The 20,933-nt window shown below is 44.1% G+C and overlaps 1 protein-coding gene across 3 annotated transcripts in view; it reads right to left on the reverse strand.

Annotated features, from left to right (window-relative positions):
- LOC143804534 (uncharacterized) overlaps nucleotides 1-20,933 on the reverse strand; it is a 68,215-nt gene that overhangs the window by 39,805 nt on the left and 7,477 nt on the right. For 2 of the 3 annotated variants that reach the window (XM_077282717.1, XM_077282716.1), the window contains exons 2-3: nucleotides 6,461-6,582; nucleotides 4,676-4,762 (exon numbers count right to left, since the gene is read on the reverse strand). In XM_077282717.1, the coding sequence (XP_077138832.1) occupies nucleotides 4,676-4,762; nucleotides 6,461-6,481 (108 nt within the window). In that variant the 5' untranslated portion in view covers nucleotides 6,482-6,582. Of the gene's footprint in view, nucleotides 1-4,675; nucleotides 4,763-6,460; nucleotides 6,583-20,933 lie in introns of those variants that run through there. The other variant, XM_077282718.1, reaches the window with a different exon arrangement.

Genomic DNA, 20,933 nt, shown 5'->3' on the forward strand with positions numbered 1-20,933 from the left:
GGTCTGTAAGCCTCACGCACCTTAATCTCACTGACTTGTCCCTTCTTAGTCCTTCACTGCAGTGTCAGGAATGTGTCAGATAATTATAATAATAATTTATTAAAGGGAACCTGTCATTTGAAAAAAAAACTAATAACCTGGGGATATGGGGTTAATCTGCAGGTTAAGACCATCCTGAAGCCGTCTGATCATAGCACAAAAAGCTCTTTATTAACTATTTATTAATTTTATTCATCTCAGTAGCCTCCGACTCTGTCATAGAGGTGCGGCTTCAGTCATCACTCAATACATACCAAGTGTCAGCTGTAGCCACGCCCTGAGACTGACTGGCAGCCAGCTCAGCAGTACATCAGTACAGAGTCAGCTCTCTGTCAGTGCCTGGGTGCGGTTACAGCCGCCGCTCACTATGTACTGAATGGTGATATAAAGGCGCGTCAATCGCACCTCTATGACTGAAAGCTGGAGGCTACCGGAAGGAAAACAGTTCAGTTCCTCCCAGTAGCTGGGATTTCAGTGCAGCAGCTGTGCAGCTTCAGAACATTATTAATCTTCAGATTAACCCCATATCTGCAGGGTAATAGTGTTTTTTCATATGACAGGTTCTCGTTAACGTTATTTTTTTTCCACCTTAGTGGGAAAATGTATTTATTTATTTATTTTCCTTATTGAATTACCTAGTGAAAAACAGTCTTTGGACAAATTCTTTATTTTATAAATGTATATTTTTTAATATATTTTTTACATGATTATGTGGCAGTGATTGTGTCTAAGCTGATGAAAAGTAAATAACTTATTGACCTCAGTGTCACGTTCACTTCTGTGCTGTGATCACGCTAGGTGTCCAGTGCTGTAGACAGGGTGCAGGGAGGACAGAGAGCTGCCATCCCCCCGAGTCCCCCCCACCGTCATCTAATGGTGTGACCCTGGGTTATCTGGTAATACCATTAGGTATCATCACACTCAGCGACGCTGCAGCGATATAGACAACGAGCCGATCGCTGCAGCGTCGCTGTTTAGGTCGCTGTAGAGACGTCAAACACAGCAGCTCCAGAACGATGCAGGAGCGATCCTGTGACGTAACGGTGACTCACTTATCGTTCTCACAGGTCGTTAGCTCCATGTAAAACATTGCTGACATCGTTGCTTTTGCTGTCAAACATGACGACACACGCCGACCTGACGACCAAATAAAGTTCTGGACTTCTAGCTCCGACCAGCGATATCACAGCGGGATCCAGATCGCTGCTGCGTGTCAAACACAACGAGATCGCTATCCAGGACGCTGCAACGTCACGGATCGTTGTCATTCTCGTTGTAAAGTTGCTGAGTGTGAAGGTACCTTAACTCTGTGCACATAAAATACCATTGTTATCAGCAGCACATGTCCTGTTTACTTAGGATAATGTGCTGTCGAGAAAAATAATTTTTAAGCAACTTTAAAAATCACTTCAACTGCTAGACGAGCGTCTTTCTTGTTAATTGGGTGAATGACTGCATGTTTAGACTGACCGATAATTGAAAAATTGCCTGGGAATACTTGTTACCGATTATTGCCAAGTGCTAATTGGCTCTTACATTGTAAGGCTAGCTAGCTGTTGGCCAAATGAGCAATTATTTCATGGAACCCCCATACACACTCAGCCAAGCATACATATATCAGTAGAAAGCACCCCGGAGCAAGGCTCTTCTGGTAGCATTACCCCTTCCTAACCCTCTACCTTTCTCTCTTCTGCTTTCCCTTCTAAGAAGAAATGAAATCCAACTGCCCAATCCTTATATCAACCGAAATCTGCTAGAACGGGATAGATGGATAGTTCCCATACACATTTACCACTACTGTTAATATCAATGAATTTGGCCAATATACATCTAATTTGTATGGCCAACTTAAAGGGTTATTCCTTTTTTCAGCCTATCTCCTTCCAGGCTACGACCGCTGGATGTGGGGCTACAAGAATATTCTAAAACATTGGCACTTCCATAGGGAGATATGAAAATACTGCGCAACCCCTTAAAGGGCTGATATGGGAATAACCCTTTAATCCTGCCTGTAATGATCACTAGGTTACTGTTGATCCTGTCTCACAAAGTGAAAAGTCTACAGTAGATGTACTATATACATTGAGTGTAATGTGGAGATTGCATTAAATAGTCCAGGTTTGTGCTGTTGTCATTACTTGTACTATTAAAGCGTTAACACAATGAAGCTATTGCACTCATTCATTTATTTATTTATTTTAGCAAAGTTAATTAATTTTCTGTGGGCACAGCAGACAATGCAATCACACTGCTCTCCATACAACTCCTGCAGTCAGAAGTGAAGAGGACAAGCAGAGATTACAATCATTGCGGACAGTTGCTGGAAGCATCACCAAATTATTAACACCACATTTCAGTACATTTTGTTTCCATTCTTAGGTTTTCAGTTTATACAAGGAAAATCATATTCACAGCTCCAGAAATGAATATTATTAAAGACTATTGGGAATTTGGTATAATTATGATTTTTTTCCCCAAATATATTAATATTTATACTAAATACCAATTAAGTAAGTAAAACTAGCCTCTAGGATGTCTAGAAGATTTTTCACGCTTGTAGCCAGTCTGTCTCATCAGCAGTCACGAGGGAAAACTAGGCGCAAATATATGAGTTGACATGGAGCGGTACAAACATGTTATTTAGTGACTCCCCAAGTGGCGCCTATAGTCAGCCAAATGCTATAATTAAAGGGACTATGTCAGCAGATTTTTGCTACCTCATCTGAGAGCTGTATAATGCAGGAGCTGAGACCCTGATTCCAACCATGTATCACTTAGCTTACTGGATGCAGCAGTTGTGACACAATCATAGTTTTTAGATGTAGCATGTAGCAGAGCTCAAAAGCTGACCCTACCCACACTACAGCTTACTGTGTGCATTGTATATTGACAGTAAGCTGCTTATCTGAGAAGGGGGCGTTTTTATGGTTTTGGGAAAGGTCTTTAAAGGGGAAGTGTTCGTGACGCCACCTGTGGTATTCGGTCAGGGTGACCGACGCTGCTTAGTGGTCCGCTGGGGTGATGTGATGACAGCTAGATGGTATACCTTCCCACAGGTGAAGTGTTTCCCCAGGGCTTCCCAGATGTGTAGATGGTGATGGTGGATGATGTAAGGCGCAGAGAATAACGAGGACACAAGGTTGCAGTCTCTTTACCTATACTGGAGGCTTCAGCATCTACAGTCCAGGGTACAGACCACAGGGTAGGCAGAGTCCGGCCGGTCCAAAGGCAAATCCAGAGTCCCCTTATCCAGGTGGAAATCAGTAGCCTTCCTACTAGCGCCTGGGTGTTGTAGTACCTCCCTGCTGAGCTTCTCGGTAAGGTCCTCACAACTCTTGTAGATGTTCTAGATGTTATTTCTTCCTCTCTGTCCCCCAGATGGTGTGGATAGAACAAACCCGTATGTCTGATGGCCTGAGGCTTGTTTATAGGGACCCTAGAGACGCCCCGATCCCCACAATTTGCCACTGTGTCTTCTTAGGTATTAAGGTTGGGCAGCCAACTTGGAATTGACTGTCCTGCCGGTCTCTGAAGTAATGCGTAGAGTCAATTACTCCCTCGGTGTTCCGGCCACCGGCTACGTGCCTCAGAAGGAGGCAGCCTATTTCAGGGCAGAACTCCTGGTGTTTTCTCCTTGTGCTATGACTTCGTTTTTCACCCTCTACATTACAATTCTCTTCGTGTCCTTTCTTAGGATGCTGCCGCACGTGGGGCAGGCGCAGCTCCGTGTCTTTCTGTCCCGCTAGGCCTCTGTCAGGATCCCACCCCTGACAGGGACCCTCTGTCTGCAGCTCAGATGTTCCTCCTTTCCCCCTGTCTGCCTGACAGGTGTTGCCTGAGCAAAGCCCAGTCAGTGTCTCTCTAACTTTCTATCCAGCCCCCCAGTTTTACCCTTCTGTGAGGAGTGCCCTAGTAGATAGGAGCAAGGCTCCCCCTGGTGGTCTGGAGTGTGAAGTGTGGTGTATGGTTTGTGATACCTGGTAGGAAGATCTCTTTTATTGCCATCAGACGTAATATCACTACCCCTGGTGGAAGAATGACATCACTGCAACGACCAGGACTCTGGGGCGCTGCACTTGCAGTGTAGATGGCACGAGACCGCTGAGCGCAATGACTGATTGCAGCTGTCACGTGATGTCAATGTGATGTCACCCCTGCAAACATATAAGCAAAGGCCGGAGACAGCAGCAGAGAGCCAGCACTGGAGTGGCAGTGGTTAAGTACAGCTCTATTTGTTATTTTTATGTATAAAAAAACTATGGAATAAAATGGAGGCTACTTTACTGGTATAGGACAAATTAATAGGACAAATTAATGGGAAGCACTTCGCCTGGCGCAGATAATGGAGGCACTTTAGCTGTCATGATGGCAGACCCTTCACTATTGTGTCCAAAGCACAATTTTAGGTCTTGTATTTGAATTTGAGTAATATGTTAGTAAATGTGTACAGCTTCTTTGTGCTCACAATGGATTTGCCTACACTTCTTTGTGCGTCATTTGAATGGAAATTCATAAATTCTTCATTACTAATATTACACATAAAGTGAAAAAGTAACATGGCCTAAAGAATACAGACACAATGTTCTGCAGTTTCAAAAGGAGATTACATTGAATATGCGGAAGCAAAAACTTTTACCTTTATTTTCCTCGTAGTTATGTTTTCTTCTGAAGACCCGCTCCCTTTTCTTCTGTGATTCTTCTGGGAGGGTAGAGCGCCTACTCTCTTAAAAACATGATTGGCGTAATTATAAATTCACAGACTTCAAAACAAAAATATTTTGTAAGTCAGCTCTTTAGTAGTTAAAAGCTCCTGTATATTGCAACCATTTCATGCTGTTGGTGCTACATCCCATGACAAGTGATTTTTACTGGACCAGTGATCAATACAGCCAACTGACACTGCATTCCTCTATATCCACTGCTTTCTGAACCACTGGATTCCTTCTCCTGTGGGCAATAGTAATTTCCGCACTCTCTTTGGATTCTTAGACAGCCCAGTGATTACATCCCTTCATATTGTCAGGACTCTGTTGTCAGATATCCCGGGGCCAGGGACTCCTACCCTGTCCTTAGTGCTAGGAAGTGTCCTAGCTATCCCTGTTTCCCAGATTACTATTAATGGTGAAGACGCTGGGGCCACGTACCTTGATGAACCCTTGAATCTGCCCTTAGTCTGTTCCCTCCCATGAAACCAGGGAAGAGGGGAGTAATAGTGTACCTTAACACACCAACCAGACTAACAAGGTAATACGTACACGGATAAAGAAAAATGCCAATCATAGAAATATACTCTCACAAACAGTAGGAGAAGAGGATTTGCACACAACTAAAACCAAGTAACAGTCTTTAGATAAATCCATCAAATGCCTCCTCAAACAACAAAATTCCTCCAGCTCCTGAACCATGCAGCATGAAGCTAACTCTGGCAATGCTTGCCTGCCAGAGGTCAGTATACATAGAAGTGGGGAGTGGCAAACACTGAACAGCTGAAAGCATCAATGCAGGCAAGCTTCCAGGAGCTCTCAGCAGAACAGATTACCCCCTGAACTGCTAGAAGAAACCTGCACTGTTTGATATGAAGGTGAAGTGCTACTAATCAATGCAGGAGTGGGAGAAATCAAACAGCGCGGTCTTCTGACTCCTGGTTGTCGTGGTAAACCTGTGACACATATGCTGTTATACATACATATTCTGCATTTTTTTTGCCCAAGAAAGATATTCCACACATACCCTATTCATAGCCTGACGAAGGATACATTACCCAAAACGTTGCTATACTTCACTCTGCAGTGTAATAACTTTCTTTGGATATATGGGTTGAAAATTAAAAGCATGAAAAAAGAATATTCTGTTTTGTACCTATTCTTGGTGTGCTGTTCCTTTAGACAATAATATTTTTCTCACAATTGATTTGATGTGCTGTCCGCACTGCTGTCAATAGTCTTATACTTACCCTCAGCCGTCTTCACCTTTTATCAGCGCCTCGCCGGTCAGGTGCCATCTTGTTACTGCAACTTGTCACTGACCGAAAGTTAGATGTAACGGTCACAAGCTCTCAGTGTAAGCCTATGAGACCCCTCGTTCTGGCCTCATTTTGGCTCTCATCAACTTACATTGAAATGTGATCTCCGGATCACCCAGCAAACACTGGAACGATCTAGCGGGTCATAAACTGTTGAAGACCAACGGAAGCGGTGCTGATAGAAGGTGAAGACGGTGTGTGGTAAGTATCAGCCTAGGGTGAGGGACCTTAGATTAGAAGCACCACTCCAGCGCTGCAATAAAAATAAATGCTGGAGTGGTGCTTTAAGTGTTGAGCTAAATGATGATAATTGAAAAGAATTCTCTGATTTCAGGAGGGAAAGCCAAACCAATAGCCAAAACATTTAAAGAAATCTAGATTATTATTTTAGCCACGTACCTGTTCAATGATGTCTTGCATCAAGCTAACTGAAGTGGTTTGCTGGATCTTCGCTTTAAATCAAATGTCTAATAACATTTTCTGCGTGAGCGATTGTATTGCTTCTTCACGTCTATGCATCACTGGTCAAAACAAGAACAATTTATCTAAATATTGTCTCCACCGTTCTATGTTACAATTATATATTAAAGGGAACAACTCCACCAAAAAGAACGCCATCTGTAAGTCACCATCTAACTGTACTGTGATCTCTTACATGTTCTGCAGCACTGGTATCTACTAGTGATGGGTGAGTATGCTCATTACTCGAGTTTCTCCAAGCATGCTTGGGTGGTCTCCGAGTATTTGTGAGTGCTCGGAGATTTAGTTTGTGTCCACGCAGCTGCATGATTTGCGGCTGTTACATAGCTTGAATACATGTGGGGATTCCCTAACAAACAGGCAATTCCCAAATGTATTCAAGCTGTCTAGCAGCTGCAAATCTTGCAGCTACGTCAACATAAACTAAATCTCCGAGCACGCCGAAATACTCGGAGACCACCCGAGCATGTTCGGAGAAATTCGAGTAACGAGCATACTCGCTCATCACTAGTATCTACCACTGTATGGTATGTATATGTATGTATATGGCAGTAATATCAGTGTTGGTCTTTGTATAGAGATTATGTTCAATAACAACGCGGTCATCTGCTTAGGCTCTATCTCCTACATCCACTATTGGGGTGCGCCACCATAAATGTAATCAGGGTTACCTGGTTAGGGGTCCACTTAGACATTTCGCCCCCGGAACAAAACCCTTAGCTACGCCTCGGTGTTACACTATGGGTCATTTTCTGATGACATATTCTCTTTAAAAGCAGTAGTGGTGATAGTAGCATTAGCAACAGTTATGTATAAAAGTGATAGTGGCAGTAGTAACAATCATAGTGGTAGTGGTAAGGGCAGTGATGGTAGTAGCCATTCTTGACAGCAGTAGTAATTTATGGTGGTATTAGTTTATTGATTATAAATGTATATCCTACTAGGGTGAAAATGTGTATCATAGTGGAAACATTCTGAGATAAAGCCAGTTGCGTTTGCTTATTGCAAGCATTCATTCTCTCCAAACCAGGAATGTATACCGTATTTCAAACCACACTTTTCTGCAATGGAATGAAGCGTTCCTGTTACAAGCCTCCCCATCTGTGCTCATTCATCCAATGCTCCGACTCATGAAATACAATATCTTGCTAGACTGATACGTTAGTCTCGTGACAGTTATCACACCCCATAAAGTACACAGCAGAACTACAAACCACAATGGAAGGTAATACTTTTCTTGTCACTTACTGGAGACCATAAGAAGTCAAATGGGGTAAATTACATGGTTATTAATCTTATGCTTGTTATCAAATATAATCCTTCATTTATGTGGTTTTTTTTTAACTATTGATTTTTTTTCTAGTTCTTCTCTCTAAATTCTAGTACTAACAGAGCCGGAGTCTCCTTTCTTACAACTTGTTCTGTTTTCTTTCTATTAGATATTTACTAATAAATTGACAGCGGAGTGTTAACAGTTGGGCATGTCAATACACTCTGATAACGTCCAATCAGTGCTGACACTATGTAAGACACACCCCCTATGACAACGAAAAATATTAACACCCAATTGTCAATTTGTTTATAATATTCAGACTAACAGAGAAATAGCAGCACACACGGATACTTGAAAAGTGAATTTTTCTTCAATTCTACCCAGTGTTTGATTAGATTAAGGTCTGAGGACTGTGAGGGCCAATCTAGCACCTCTACTTCACTGTCATTGAACCATTGCTTCCCCAATCTCCAGGTATGCTTCATGTTGTTGTCCTGTTGCAACACTATGTCGACCATTTCATACCCATAGTACTTGAGTGTATGAAGTAACACATCTTGTAGGATACTCACATATAGCTCAGCATTGAGACCACCATCGATCCTGGTCACTTATCCAATGCCTTTGGCTGTGAAACATCCCCATATCATCAGGCTTCCTCCACCGAAATTGACATTTCCTTCAATTTCTCAATCCATTAGCCCCTTTTTCCCTTACTTCTTTCAGACCTATTTGCACCTATCATTTCTCTAAATTGCCTGCTTCAAATCTTTAAATGTCCACTTTTCGTACTGGCTTGTAAACTCGGACCGATGCTTCTTATGACAATATTGAAGTTAAGGGTTCTTCTCCTTTTTTCGGGCCACCATTCCAGACTTGTGTAATGTGCGTCACACGGTGCTTGCATCCATGTCTGTGATCTCACTATTAAAAAGCTTTTGAGCTGTGTTTGACCTTGGGATGCGCCGAATTGTTGACTCTGATATTTTGCATGGATGTCCACCTTTTTGCTTCTGAATGGATGGATGGACTTCATTCTTTCAACTGTCATGGCACTCACATGATGCAGTTTGGCAATTTTCTTGGCTGAGAGACCGCTACCGATGAGCTGGATAATGCTGTTTCTCTTATCTTAGGAAATCATCTTCATGGCTGCTCCTCAATTCGAATCAATGACCTTTCACTTGGGAATTAACCGAATAACACACTGAGCTATCAGGGAATGTGCGAATGTGAGGTCGTATTTTGTAGTATTTAGGAAGAAAAACATTTTTCCACCACCAGGAGCAAAACAGTAACAATGCAGTGACATGACAAGAATATGCATAACTAATCATATGCTAAACAGTTGCAAGTCAAATTTATGTGTGAAATAGCCAAGATGATTGTCTATAAAATGATGGCAGTCTCACAATCAAAGCAGAAGTGGATGGCGAGATATGGAGACTGAAATTCAAAAGATTAAAACATTTTTACCCTTTTGCTCTTCACTGTTTATCCCTTTAATCAGGATATTGTGCCCTATATTATGCAGATTAAAAAGCATAAACCTGCTGATAGAAAGGGGTTCACTTTCAGGGGTTTTTCCTCTTTTAGATAATGTTCGGCCGCAGTTGCAGTTTGTTAAAACATAACAAACCAAGCTGTATTCACCTTCCCCTGGTCTGTCGTGTCTCAGTGTCTGGGATTGGTTGAGGAGCTAACGCCACATTGACAGCGCAGCAGCCAATCAGTGAGATCAGTGGTTCTGACTAGGGTTGAGCGAAACGGGTCGATCATTTTCAAAAGTCGCCGACTTTTGGCTAAGTCGGCGTCTCATGAAACCCGATCCGACCCCTGTGCTTGTCGGCCATGCGGTACGCGACTTTCGCGCCAAAGTCGCGTTTCAATGACGCGAAAAGCGCCATTTCTCAGCCAATGAAGGTGAACGCAGAGTGTGGGCAGCGTGATGACATAGATCCTGGTCCCCACCATCTTAGAGAAGGGCATTGCAGTGATTGGCTTGCTGTCTGCGGCGTCACAGGGGCTATAAAGGGGCGTTCCCGCCGACCGCCATCTTACTGCTGCTGATCTGAGCTTAGGGAGAGGTTGCTGCCGCTTCGTCAGAAGCAGGGAGAGCGTTAGGCAGGGTCCACTAACCACCAAACCGCTTGTGCTGTAGCGATTTCCACTGTCCAACACCACCTTCGGTGTGCAGGAACAGTGGAAGCTATTTTTTTTTTTTTTTTTCCTCAGCGCTGTAGCTCATTGGGCTGCCCTAGAAGGCTCCGTGATAGCTGTATTGCTGTGTGTACGCCACTGTGGAAACCAACTGCTTTTTTCAAAGCACATATCCTCTTGTTCCTTTCTGCACAGCTATCTTTTTTGTTTGTCCACACTTTTTATTTAATTTGTGCATCAGTCCACTCCTATTGCTGCCTGCCATACCTGGCTTAGATTACTGCAGGGAGATAGTAATTGTAGGACAGTCCCTGTTTTTTTTTTTTTTTTTTTTTGTGGGAGATTAAGATTGGCATTTCTGCTACAGTGCCATCCCTGTGTGTGCCATCTCTCACTGAGTGGGCCATAGAAAGCCTATTTATTTTTTCCGTGATTTGTGTTCTAAATTCTACCTCAACACAAAAACACTACATCAATCAGTGGTAGAAAAATATTGGCCTCAGTCAGGGCTTGTGTGCCACTGCTGTGTGTGCTATCTCTCATTCAGTGGGCTATAGAAAGCCTATTTATTTATTTATTTTTTTTCTTATTATTTGGTTTCTAAAGTCTCCCTGAAAAAAAAAAAAAAAAAACAGTGGGAGAGTAATATTGCCCTTTCAGCTTGTGTGCCAGTCTTGACTCCTGGGTGTGCCACCTCTCTCTCATTCAGTGGGCCATAGAAAGCCTATTTATTTTTTTGGTTTTTTTAATATTATTTGGTTTCTAAAGTCTCCCTGAAAATAAAAAAAAAAAAACTTAAAAAAACAGTGGGAGAGTAATATTGCCCTTTCAGCTTGTGTGCCAGTCTTGACTCCTGGGTGTGCCACCTCTCTCATTCAGTGGGCCATAGAAAGCCTATTTATTTTTTTTTAAAAATATTATTGGGTTTCTAAAGTCTCCCTTAAAAAACAAAAAATACATAAAAAAACAGTGGGAGAGTAATATTGCCCTTTCAGCTTGTGTGCCAGTCTTGACTCCTGGGTGTGCCACCTCTCTCATTCAGTGGGCCATAGAAAGCATTTTTTTTTTTTTCCTTGATTTGTGTTCTAAAATCTACCTCAACACAAAAACACTACATCAATCAGTGGTAGAAAAATATTGGCCTCAGTCAGGGCTTGTGTGCCACTGCTGTGTGTGCTATCTCTCATTCAGTGGGCTATAGAAAGCCTATTTATTTATTTATTTTTTTTCTTATTATTTGGTTTCTAAAGTCTCCCTGAAAAAAAAAAAAAAAAAAAAAAACAGTGGGAGAGTAATATTGCCCTTTCAGCTTGTGTGCCAGTCTTGACTCCTGGGTGTGCCACCTCTCTCTCATTCAGTGGGCCATAGAAAGCCTATTTATTTTTTTGGTTTTTTTAATATTATTTGGTTTCTAAAGTCTCCCTGAAAATAAAAAAAAAAAAACTTAAAAAAACAGTGGGAGAGTAATATTGCCCTTTCAGCTTGTGTGCCAGTCTTGACTCCTGGGTGTGCCACCTCTCTCATTCAGTGGGCCATAGAAAGCCTATTTATTTTTTTTTTTAAATATTATTGGGTTTCTAAAGTCTCCCTTAAAAAACAAAAAATACATAAAAAAACAGTGGGAGAGTAATATTGCCCTTTCAGCTTGTGTGCCAGTCTTGACTCCTGGGTGTGCCACCTCTCTCATTCAGTGGGCCATAGAAAGCATTTTTTTTTTTTTCCTTGATTTGTGTTCTAAAATCTACCTCAACACAAAAACACTACATCAATCAGTGGGAGAAAAATATTGGCCTCAGTCAGGGCTTGTGTGCCACTGCTGTGTGTGCTATCTCTCATTCAGTGGGCTATAGAAAGCCTATTTATTTATTTATTTTTTTTCTTATTATTTGGTTTCTAAAGTCTCCCTGAAAAAAAAAAAAAAAAAAAAAACAGTGGGAGAGTAATATTGCCCTTTCAGCTTGTGTGCCAGTCTTGACTCCTGGGTGTGCCACCTCTCTCTCATTCAGTGGGCCATAGAAAGCCTATTTATTTTTTTGGTTTTTTTAATATTATTTGGTTTCTAAAGTCTCCCTGAAAATAAAAAAAAAAAAACTTAAAAAAACAGTGGGAGAGTAATATTGCCCTTTCAGCTTGTGTGCCAGTCTTGACTCCTGGGTGTGCCACCTCTCTCTCTCATTCAGTGGGCCATAGAAAGGCTATTTATTTTTTTGGTTTTTTTAATATTATTTGGTTTCTAAAGTCTCCCTGAAAAAAAAAAATAAATAAATTAGGTGGGAGATTAATATTGACATTAGTGCTTGAGTGACAGTCCTGCGTGTGTGTCATCTCTGTGATTTTGTGCCACAGAAAACAGAGTGTGTAACATTGTGCCTGATTTTCCTTGTGGTCTCACCAACCTGTTAAGGGATATTGAAATCATACTGAAGTTATAGCTCACCGTGTAAGTTGTTTGACAGCAACAAATAAAGTTACTTTGGTTAAGATTTTAAAACAATGAGGAAGTCTGGTGCAAGAGGTCGTCGTGGGCGTTCATTGTCAGCTGGTAATGATGGTAGTGGTAGTGGAGCATCAGGTGGTCGTGGGGATAAAAATATTCCACCTAAGTCTGGAGCTGTGGAGCCAGTTTCGTCGTCAGGCTACACAAGGCCTCGAACGCTCTCTTTTCTGGGAGTAGGAAAACCGCTTTTAAAGGCGGAGCAGCAACAGCAAGTTTTGGCTTACATTGCAGACTCAGCCTCTAGCTCTTTTGCCTCCTCTTCCGAAACTGGTAAATGTAAAAGCAGCGCGTCGCTTGTGGATGTTCACGGTCAGGGACAAGTCGCTTCCTTGTCCTCCTCAGCAAAAACTACAACAAGAGAGAAGGATGCAGCAGGCGACACAACGGGTCACTCCATGGAGCTCTTTACACATACCGTCCCTGGCTTAGAAAGTGAAACATTTAACAGGCCATGCCCATTACAAGTGTATTCTGACATGGAGTGCACTGATGCACAGCCACAGCCAGAGTACTATGCTGCTCCTTTGACTCAGACCACCACATTGCCCTCTCAGGGTACAGATCCACAATCAGACCCTGATGAGACTATGTTGCCCCGCCACGAACGCTATACCACCGACCGACACAGTGACACAGACGAAGTTGCACACGAGCTCGAAGAGGAGGTAATAGATGACCCAGTTATTGACCCCGATTGGCAGCCATTGGGGGAACAGGGTGCAGGCGGCAGTAGTTCAGAAGCGGAGGTGGAGGAGGGGCCGCAGCAGGCATCAACATCGCAACAGGTTCCATCTGCCGGGCCCGTATCTGGCCCAAAACGCGTGTCAAAGCCAAAACCTGTTGGAGGACAGCGTGGCCATCCGGTTAAAGCTCAGTCTGCAATCCCTGAAAAGGGATCCGAGTCTAGGAAGAGTGCAGTCTGGCATTTTTTTAAACAACATCCAACTGATCAGCGCAAAGTCATCTGTCAAAAATGTTCAACTAGCTTAAGCAGAGGTCAGAATCTGAAAAGTCTAAATACTAGTTGCATGCATAGACACTTAACCACCATGCATTTTCAAGCCTGGACTAACTACCAAACGTCCCTTAAGGTTGTAGTACCCTCGGCCAATGAAGCTAGTCAGCAACGCAACATCCCTTCCGTCACTGTAAGGCCACCATTTTCCGCACCACCGGCAGTATCTGTGCAGGTTTCTTTGCCAGCCAAAAGCAGTCAGGGTCAGGGAACCACCAGTTTTGTAGGAGGAAATATTGCATCTAGGGCACCGGCGGAAACAATACCGTCTCCAACCGTCTCTCAGTCTGCCATGTACACCGGCACACCCGAAAGTTCCACGATCTCCAGCTCTCCAGTCCAGCTCACCCTACATGAGACTCTGGTTAGAAAAAGGAAGTACTTATCCTCGCATCCGCGTACACAGGGTTTTAACGCCCACATAGCTAGACTAATCTCGTTAGAGATGATGCCCTACCGGTTAGTTGAAAGCGAAGCTTTCAAAGCCCTGATGGAGTACGCTGAACCACGATACGAGCTACCCAGTCGACACTTTTTTTCCAGAAAAGCCATCCCAGCCCTGCACCAGCATGTTAAACAGCGCATCGTCCATGCACTCAGGCAATCTGTGAGTACAAAGGTGCACCTGACTACAGATGCATGGACCAGTAGGCATGGCCAGGGACGTTATGTGTCCATCACGGCACACTGGGTGAATGTGGTGGATGCAGGGTCCACAGGCGACATCAATTTAGGGACAGTTGTGCCTAGCCCACGGTCTAGGAAACAGTTGGCTGTAGGCGTTCGCACCCCCTCCTCCTCCTCCTCCTCGTCCTCCTGCAGAAGCTACAGCTCTTCCACAGAACGCAGTCTGCCAACCACTCCATCGGCAGATGACACTGTTGCACACCAGTTGTCCCATTATGGGCCAGCTACTGCCAAGCGTCAGCAGGCTGTATTGGCTATGAAGTGTTTGGGCGACAACAGACACACCGCGGAAGTTTTATCCGAGTTCTTGCAACAAGAAACGCAGTCGTGGCTGGGCACAGTAGATCTTGAGGCAGGCAAGGTAGTGAGTGATAACGGAAGGAATTTCATGGCTGCCATCTCCCTTTCCCAACTGAAACACATTCCTTGCCTGGCTCACACCTTAAACCTGGTGGTGCAGTGCTTATTGAAAACTTATCCTGGGTTCTCCGACCTGCTCCTCAAAGTGCGTGCACTTTGCTCACATATCCGACGTTCGCCTGTACACGCCAGCCGTATGCAGACCTATCAGCGGTCTTTGAACCTTCCCCAGCATCGCCTAATCATAGACGTTGCAACAAGGTGGAACTCAACACTGCACATGCTTCAGAGACTGTGCGAACAGAGGCGTGCTGTTATTTATTTGTGGGAGGATACACGGGCAGGCAGTAGGATGGCAGACATGGAGTTGTCAGGTGTGCAGTGGTCTAAGATACAAGACATGTGTCAAGTCCTTCAGTGTTTTGAGGAATGCACACGGCTGGTTAGTGCAGACAACGCCGTAATAAGCATGAGCATCCCCCTAATGCGTCTGCTGATGCAAAGTTTGACGCACATAAAGGAGCAGGCGTCTGCACCAGAGGAAGAGGAAAGCCTTGATGACAGTCAGCCATTGTCTGGTCAGGGCAGTGTACAGGACGAGGTAGCGGGCGAAGAGGAGGTGGAGGACGAGGAGGATGATGGGGATGAGTATATTTTTAATGCCGAACCTTTCCCGGGGGCACAGGAAATTGGTTGCGTGTCACGGCCGGGTTCTGGTTTTTTGAGGGACACAAGTGACGTAGATTTGCCTGCAACTGCCCCTCAACCAATCACAACCGGAGATTTGACAACTGGAACTTTGGCCCACATGGCGGATTATGCCTTACGTATCCTAAAAAGGGACACACGCATTACGAAAATGATGAACGATGACGATTACTGGTTGGCCTGCCTCCTTGATCCACGCTATAAAGGCAAATTGCAAAATATTATGCCACATGAGAACTTGGAACTAATATTAGCAACCAAACAATCAACTCTTGTTGACCGTTTGCTTCAGGCATTCCCAGCACACAGCGCACGTGATCGTTCTCACACGAGCTCCAGGGGGCAGCAGACTAGGAGTGTTAGGGGTGCACACATCAGAAGTGGCGTTGGACAGAGGGGTTTTCTGACCAGGTTGTGGAGTGATTTTGCTATGACCGCAGACAGGACAGGTACTGCTGCATCAATTGAAAGTGACAGGAGACAACATTTGTCCAGTATGGTTACTAACTATTTTTCATCCCTTATCGATGTTCTCCCTCAACCGTCATTCCCATTTGATTACTGGGCCTCCAAATTAGACACCTGGCCAGAATTGGCAGAATATGCATTGCAGGAGCTTGCTTGCCCGGCAGCAAGTGTCCTATCAGAAAGAGTATTCAGTGCTGCAGGTTCAATATTAACCGAAAAAAGGACTCGTCTGGCTACCCAAAATGTTGACGATCTAACATTCATTAAAATGAACCACAACTGGATTTCGAAATCTTTTGCCCCACCTTGCCCGGCCGACACCTAGCTTTCCTATGAAAAGCTCTTGCCTGTGAATTACTTTTCTAATGTCTAATTTGCTGCAGCTGATTGTACAGCATACGACATGTTTACACCTCCCTAAATGGCAAAACTCCCCACACGGGGCCGTGGTATCGCGACTTGGCGCAAGCACCCGTGAGACTGCTGTTTGTCTGAAGAGGTGGGTGTGCTCGCTTTTGGTTGACGGCATTGCTACTGGGTCCCTCATAGTACAATGTAGTGTCTCTGGCGGTGGTGGTGCGCACCCAACGTCAGACACACCGTTGTAACATGAGGGGCCCTGGGGCGGTCCCGCCGGCCTCAAGAGAGTTCCCCCCTACCCCAGCTCAAAATGTGCTCTACCACGTGCAAAATTATGTCGCACAGCTCCACCAATCTTTAGTCTATTCGCTGACATCATTCAATGTCTGGCACTGACAATACAAATTTGTAGACATCTATGATGCAACTTAAAGTAGTCTGTGTCTGTGTCCTATATTGGCACCATTAAATAGTTACTGCCAAATTACTATGTCAGAAACTCAGTAGATGAGCCCACCCCTGTACCTAAGTATGCCACCTTTTTTTTTGTTTTGGTTGTTTTGCGAGACATTAACATCTATTTATATTTTGGGAGTACTGGGACAGACACTCCTTGCACTACTCCTCCACTCACCACCAAGCTGCCTGTGTATCCATGTAACCGCTGTAAAGCTGCCATGAGCCTATTGTTTGTTATTTTAGGCCTTTGATAGCCTGTCTGCGGTCCCTACTTTAAATACTCCTCCACTCACCACCAAGCTGCCTGTGTATCCATGTAACCGCTGTAAAGCTGCCATGAGCCTATTGTTTGTTATTTTAGGCCTTTGATAGCCTGTCTGCGGTCCCTACTTTAAATACTCCTCCACTCATCACCAGCTGCCTGCCCGTGTATCCATGTAACCGCTGTAAAGCTGCCATGAGCCTATTGTTTGTTATTTTAGGCCTTTGATAGCCTGTCTGCGGTCCCTACTTTAAATACTCCTCCACTGACCACCAAGCTGCCTGCCCGTGTATCCATGTAACCACTGTAAAACTGCCATAAGCCTATTGTTTGTTATTTTAGGCCTTTGATAGCCTGTCTGCGGTCCCTACTTTAAATACTCCTCCACTCACCACCAAGCTGCCTGTGTATCCATGTAACCGCTGTAAAGCTGCCATGAGCCTATTGTTTGTTATTTTAGGCCTTTGATAGCCTGTCTGCGGTCCCTACTTTAAATACTCCTCCACTGACCACCAAGCTGCCTGTGTATCCATGTAACCGCTGTAAAGCTGCCATGAGCCTATTGTTTGTTATTTTAGGCCTTTGATAGCCTGTCTGCGGTCCCTACTTTAAATACTCCTCCACTGACCACCAAGCTGCCTGCCCGTGTATCCATGTAACCGCTGTAAAACTGCCATAAGCCTATTGTTTGTTATTTTAGGCCTTTGATAGCCTGTCTGCGGTCCCTACTTTAAATACTCCTCCACTCACCACCAAGCTGCCTGCCCGTGTATCCATGTAACCGCTGTAAAACTGCCATGAGCCTATTGTTTGTTATTTTAGGCCTTTGATAGCCTGTCTGCGGTCCCTACTTTAAATACTCCTCCACTGACCACCAAGCTGCCTGCCCGTGTATCCATGTAACTGCTGTAAAACTGCCATAAGCCTATTGTTTGTTATTTTAGGCCTTTGATAGCCTGTCTGCGGTCCCTACTTTAAATACTCCTCCACTCACCACCAAGCTGCCTGTGTATCCATGTAACCGCTGTAAAGCTGCCATGAGCCTATTGTTTGTTATTTTAGGCCTTTGATAGCCTGTCTGCGGTCCCTACTTTAAATACTCCTCCACTCATCACCAGCTGCCTGCCCGTGTATCCATGTAACCGCTGTAAAGCTGCCATGAGCCTATTGTTTGTTATTTTAGGCCTTTGATAGCCTGTCTGCGGTCCCTACTTTAAATACTCCTCCACTGACCACCAAGCTGCCTGCCCGTGTATCCATGTAACCGCTGTAAAACTGCCATAAGCCTATTGTTTGTTATTTTAGGCCTTTGATAGCCTGTCTGCGGTCCCTACTTTAAATACTCCTCCACTCACCACCAAGCTGCCTGTGTATCCATGTAACCGCTGTAAAGCTGCCATGAGCCTATTGTTTGTTATTTTAGGCCTTTGATAGCCTGTCTGCGGTCCCTACTTTAAATACTCCTCCACTCACCACCAAGCTGCCTGTGTATCCATGTAACCGATGTAAAACTGCAGTATTTTGCTTATAAAAAAGAAAATACTGGAGAGATATCAAATGCAGACATTTTAACATTAAAAACAAAAACACATACAACAAAAAACTGGTACAGTACAAAAATTGGCCACCAGCTACAAAAACTTTCTCCTGCAAGTAGTTAACTGAAAGGTTTTTTTCCATTGAAAACACAGATATGGCATCCACCGAGTGTTGTCCTGTCGCGTCTTCTTTATATTATTGCCAAGAAGCTGCAACTGAATAAAGCTGAGCTTCTACCTTCTGCCTCTTATTAACTGCTTTTTTTTTATAAAATTGGCTGTTCCGGCCTACTAAAGGTGTCTGTCTGCCCCTGCCTGGTGTTGTCCTCAACTGAATAAAGCTGAGCTTCAACCTTCTGTTCCAAATTACCATTTTTAAAAATGCAATTGGCTGTTCCGGCCTACTAAAGGTGTCTGTCTGCCCCTGCCTGGTGTTGTCCTCAACTGAATAAAGCTGAGCTTCTACCTTCTGTTCCAAATTACCATTTTTAAAAATGCAATTGGCTGTTCCGGCCTACTAAAGGTGAATGTCTGCCCCTGCCTGGTGTTGTCCTCAACTGAATAAAGCTGAGCTTCTACCTTCTGTTCCAAATTACCATTTTTAAAAATGCAATTGGCTGTTCCGGCCTACTAAAGGTGAATGTCTGCCCCTGCCTGGTGTTGTCCTCAACTGAATAAAGCTGAGCTTCTACCTTCTGTTCCAAATTACCATTTCTAAAAATGCCATTGGCTGTTCCGGCCTACTAAAGGTGTCTGTCTGCCCCTGCCTGGTGTTGTCCTCAACTGAATAAAGCTGAGCTTCAACCTTCAGTTCCAAATTACCATTTTTAAAAATGCCATTGGCTGTTCCGGCCTACTAAAGGTGAATGTCTGCCCCTGCCTGGTGTTGTCCTCAACTGAATAAAGCTGAGCTTCTACCTTCTGTTCCAAATTACCATTTCTAAAAATGCCATTGGCTGTTCCGGCCTACTAAAGGTGTCTGTCTGCCCCTGCCTGGTGTTGTCCTCAACTGAATAAAGCTGAGCTTCAACCTTCTGTTCCAAATTACCATTTTTAAAAATGCAATTGGCTGTTCCGGCCTACTAAAGGTGAATGTCTGCCCCTGCCTGGTGTTGTCCTCAACTGAATAAAGCTGAGCTTCTACCTTCTGTTCCAAATTACCATTTCTAAAAATGCCATTGGCTGTTCCGGCCTACTAAAGGTGTCTGTCTGCCCCTGCCTGGTGTTGTCCTCAACTGAATAAAGCTGAGCTTCAACCTTCTGTTCCAAATTACCATTTTTAAAAATGCAATTGGCTGTTCCGGCCTACTAAAGGTGAATGTCTGCCCCTGCCTGGTGTTGTCCTCAACTGAATAAAGCTGAGCTTCTACCTTCTGTTCCAAATTACCATTTTTAAAAATGCCATTGGCTGTTCCGGCCTACTAAAGGTGTCTGTCTGCCCCTGCCTGGTGTTGTCCTCAACTGAATAAAGCTGAGCTTCAACCTTCTGTTCCAAATTACCATTTTTAAAAATGCAATTGGCTGTTCCGGCCTACTAAAGGTGTCTGTCTGCCCCTGCCTGGTGTTGTCCTCAACTGAATAAAGCTGAGCTTCTACCTTCTGCCTCTTACTAACTGCTGTTTTTTTAAAAAATTGGCTGTTCCGGCCTACTAAAGGTGTCTGTCTGCCCCTGCCTGGTGTTGTCCTCAACTGAATAAAGCTGAGCTTCAACCTTCAGTTCCAAATTACCATTTTTAAAAATGCAATTGGCTGTTCCGGCCTACTAAAGGTGAATGTCTGCCCCTGCCTGGTGTTGTCCTCAACTGAATAAAGCTGAGCTTCTACCTTCTGTTCCAAATTACCATTTTTAAAAATGCCATTGGCTGTTCCGGCCTACTAAAGGTGTCTGTCTGCCCCTGCCTGGTGTTGTCCTCAACTGAATAAAGCTGAGCTTCAACCTTCAGTTCCAAATTACCATTTTTAAAAATGCAATTGGCTGTTCCGGCCTACTAAAGGTGTCTGTCTGCCCCTGCCTGGTGTTGTCCTCAACTGAATAAAGCTGAGCTTCTACCTTCTGCCTCTTACTAACTGCTGTTTTTTAAAAAAATTGGCTGTTCCGGCCTACTAAAGGTGTCTGTCTGCCCCTGCCTGGTGTTGTCCTCAACTGAATAAAGCTGAGCTTCAACCTTCTGTTCCAAATTACCATTTTTAAAAATGCAATTGGCTGTTCCGGCCTACTAAAGGTGTCTGTCTGCCCCTGCCTGGTGTTGTCCTCAACTGAATAAAGCTGAGCTTCTACCTTCTGCCTCTTACTAACTGCTGTTTTTTTTAAAAATTGGCTGTTCCGGCCTACTAAAGGTGTCTGTCTGCCCCTGCCTGGTGTTGTCCTCAACTGAATAAAGCTGAGCTTCTACCTTCTGTTCCAAATTACCATTTTTAAAAATGCAATTGGCTGTTCCGGCCTACTAAAGGTGTCTGTCTGCCCCTGCCTGGTGTTGTCCTCAACTGAATAAAGCTGAGCTTCAACCTTCAGTTCCAAATTACCATTTTTAAAAATGCCATTGGCTGTTCCGGCCTACTAAAGGTGAATGTCTGCCCCTGCCTGGTGTTGTCCTCAACTGAATAA

This window comes from Ranitomeya variabilis, chromosome 2 (genome assembly GCF_051348905.1).
Source record: "Ranitomeya variabilis isolate aRanVar5 chromosome 2, aRanVar5.hap1, whole genome shotgun sequence".
Taxonomy (NCBI): domain Eukaryota; kingdom Metazoa; phylum Chordata; class Amphibia; order Anura; family Dendrobatidae; genus Ranitomeya; species Ranitomeya variabilis.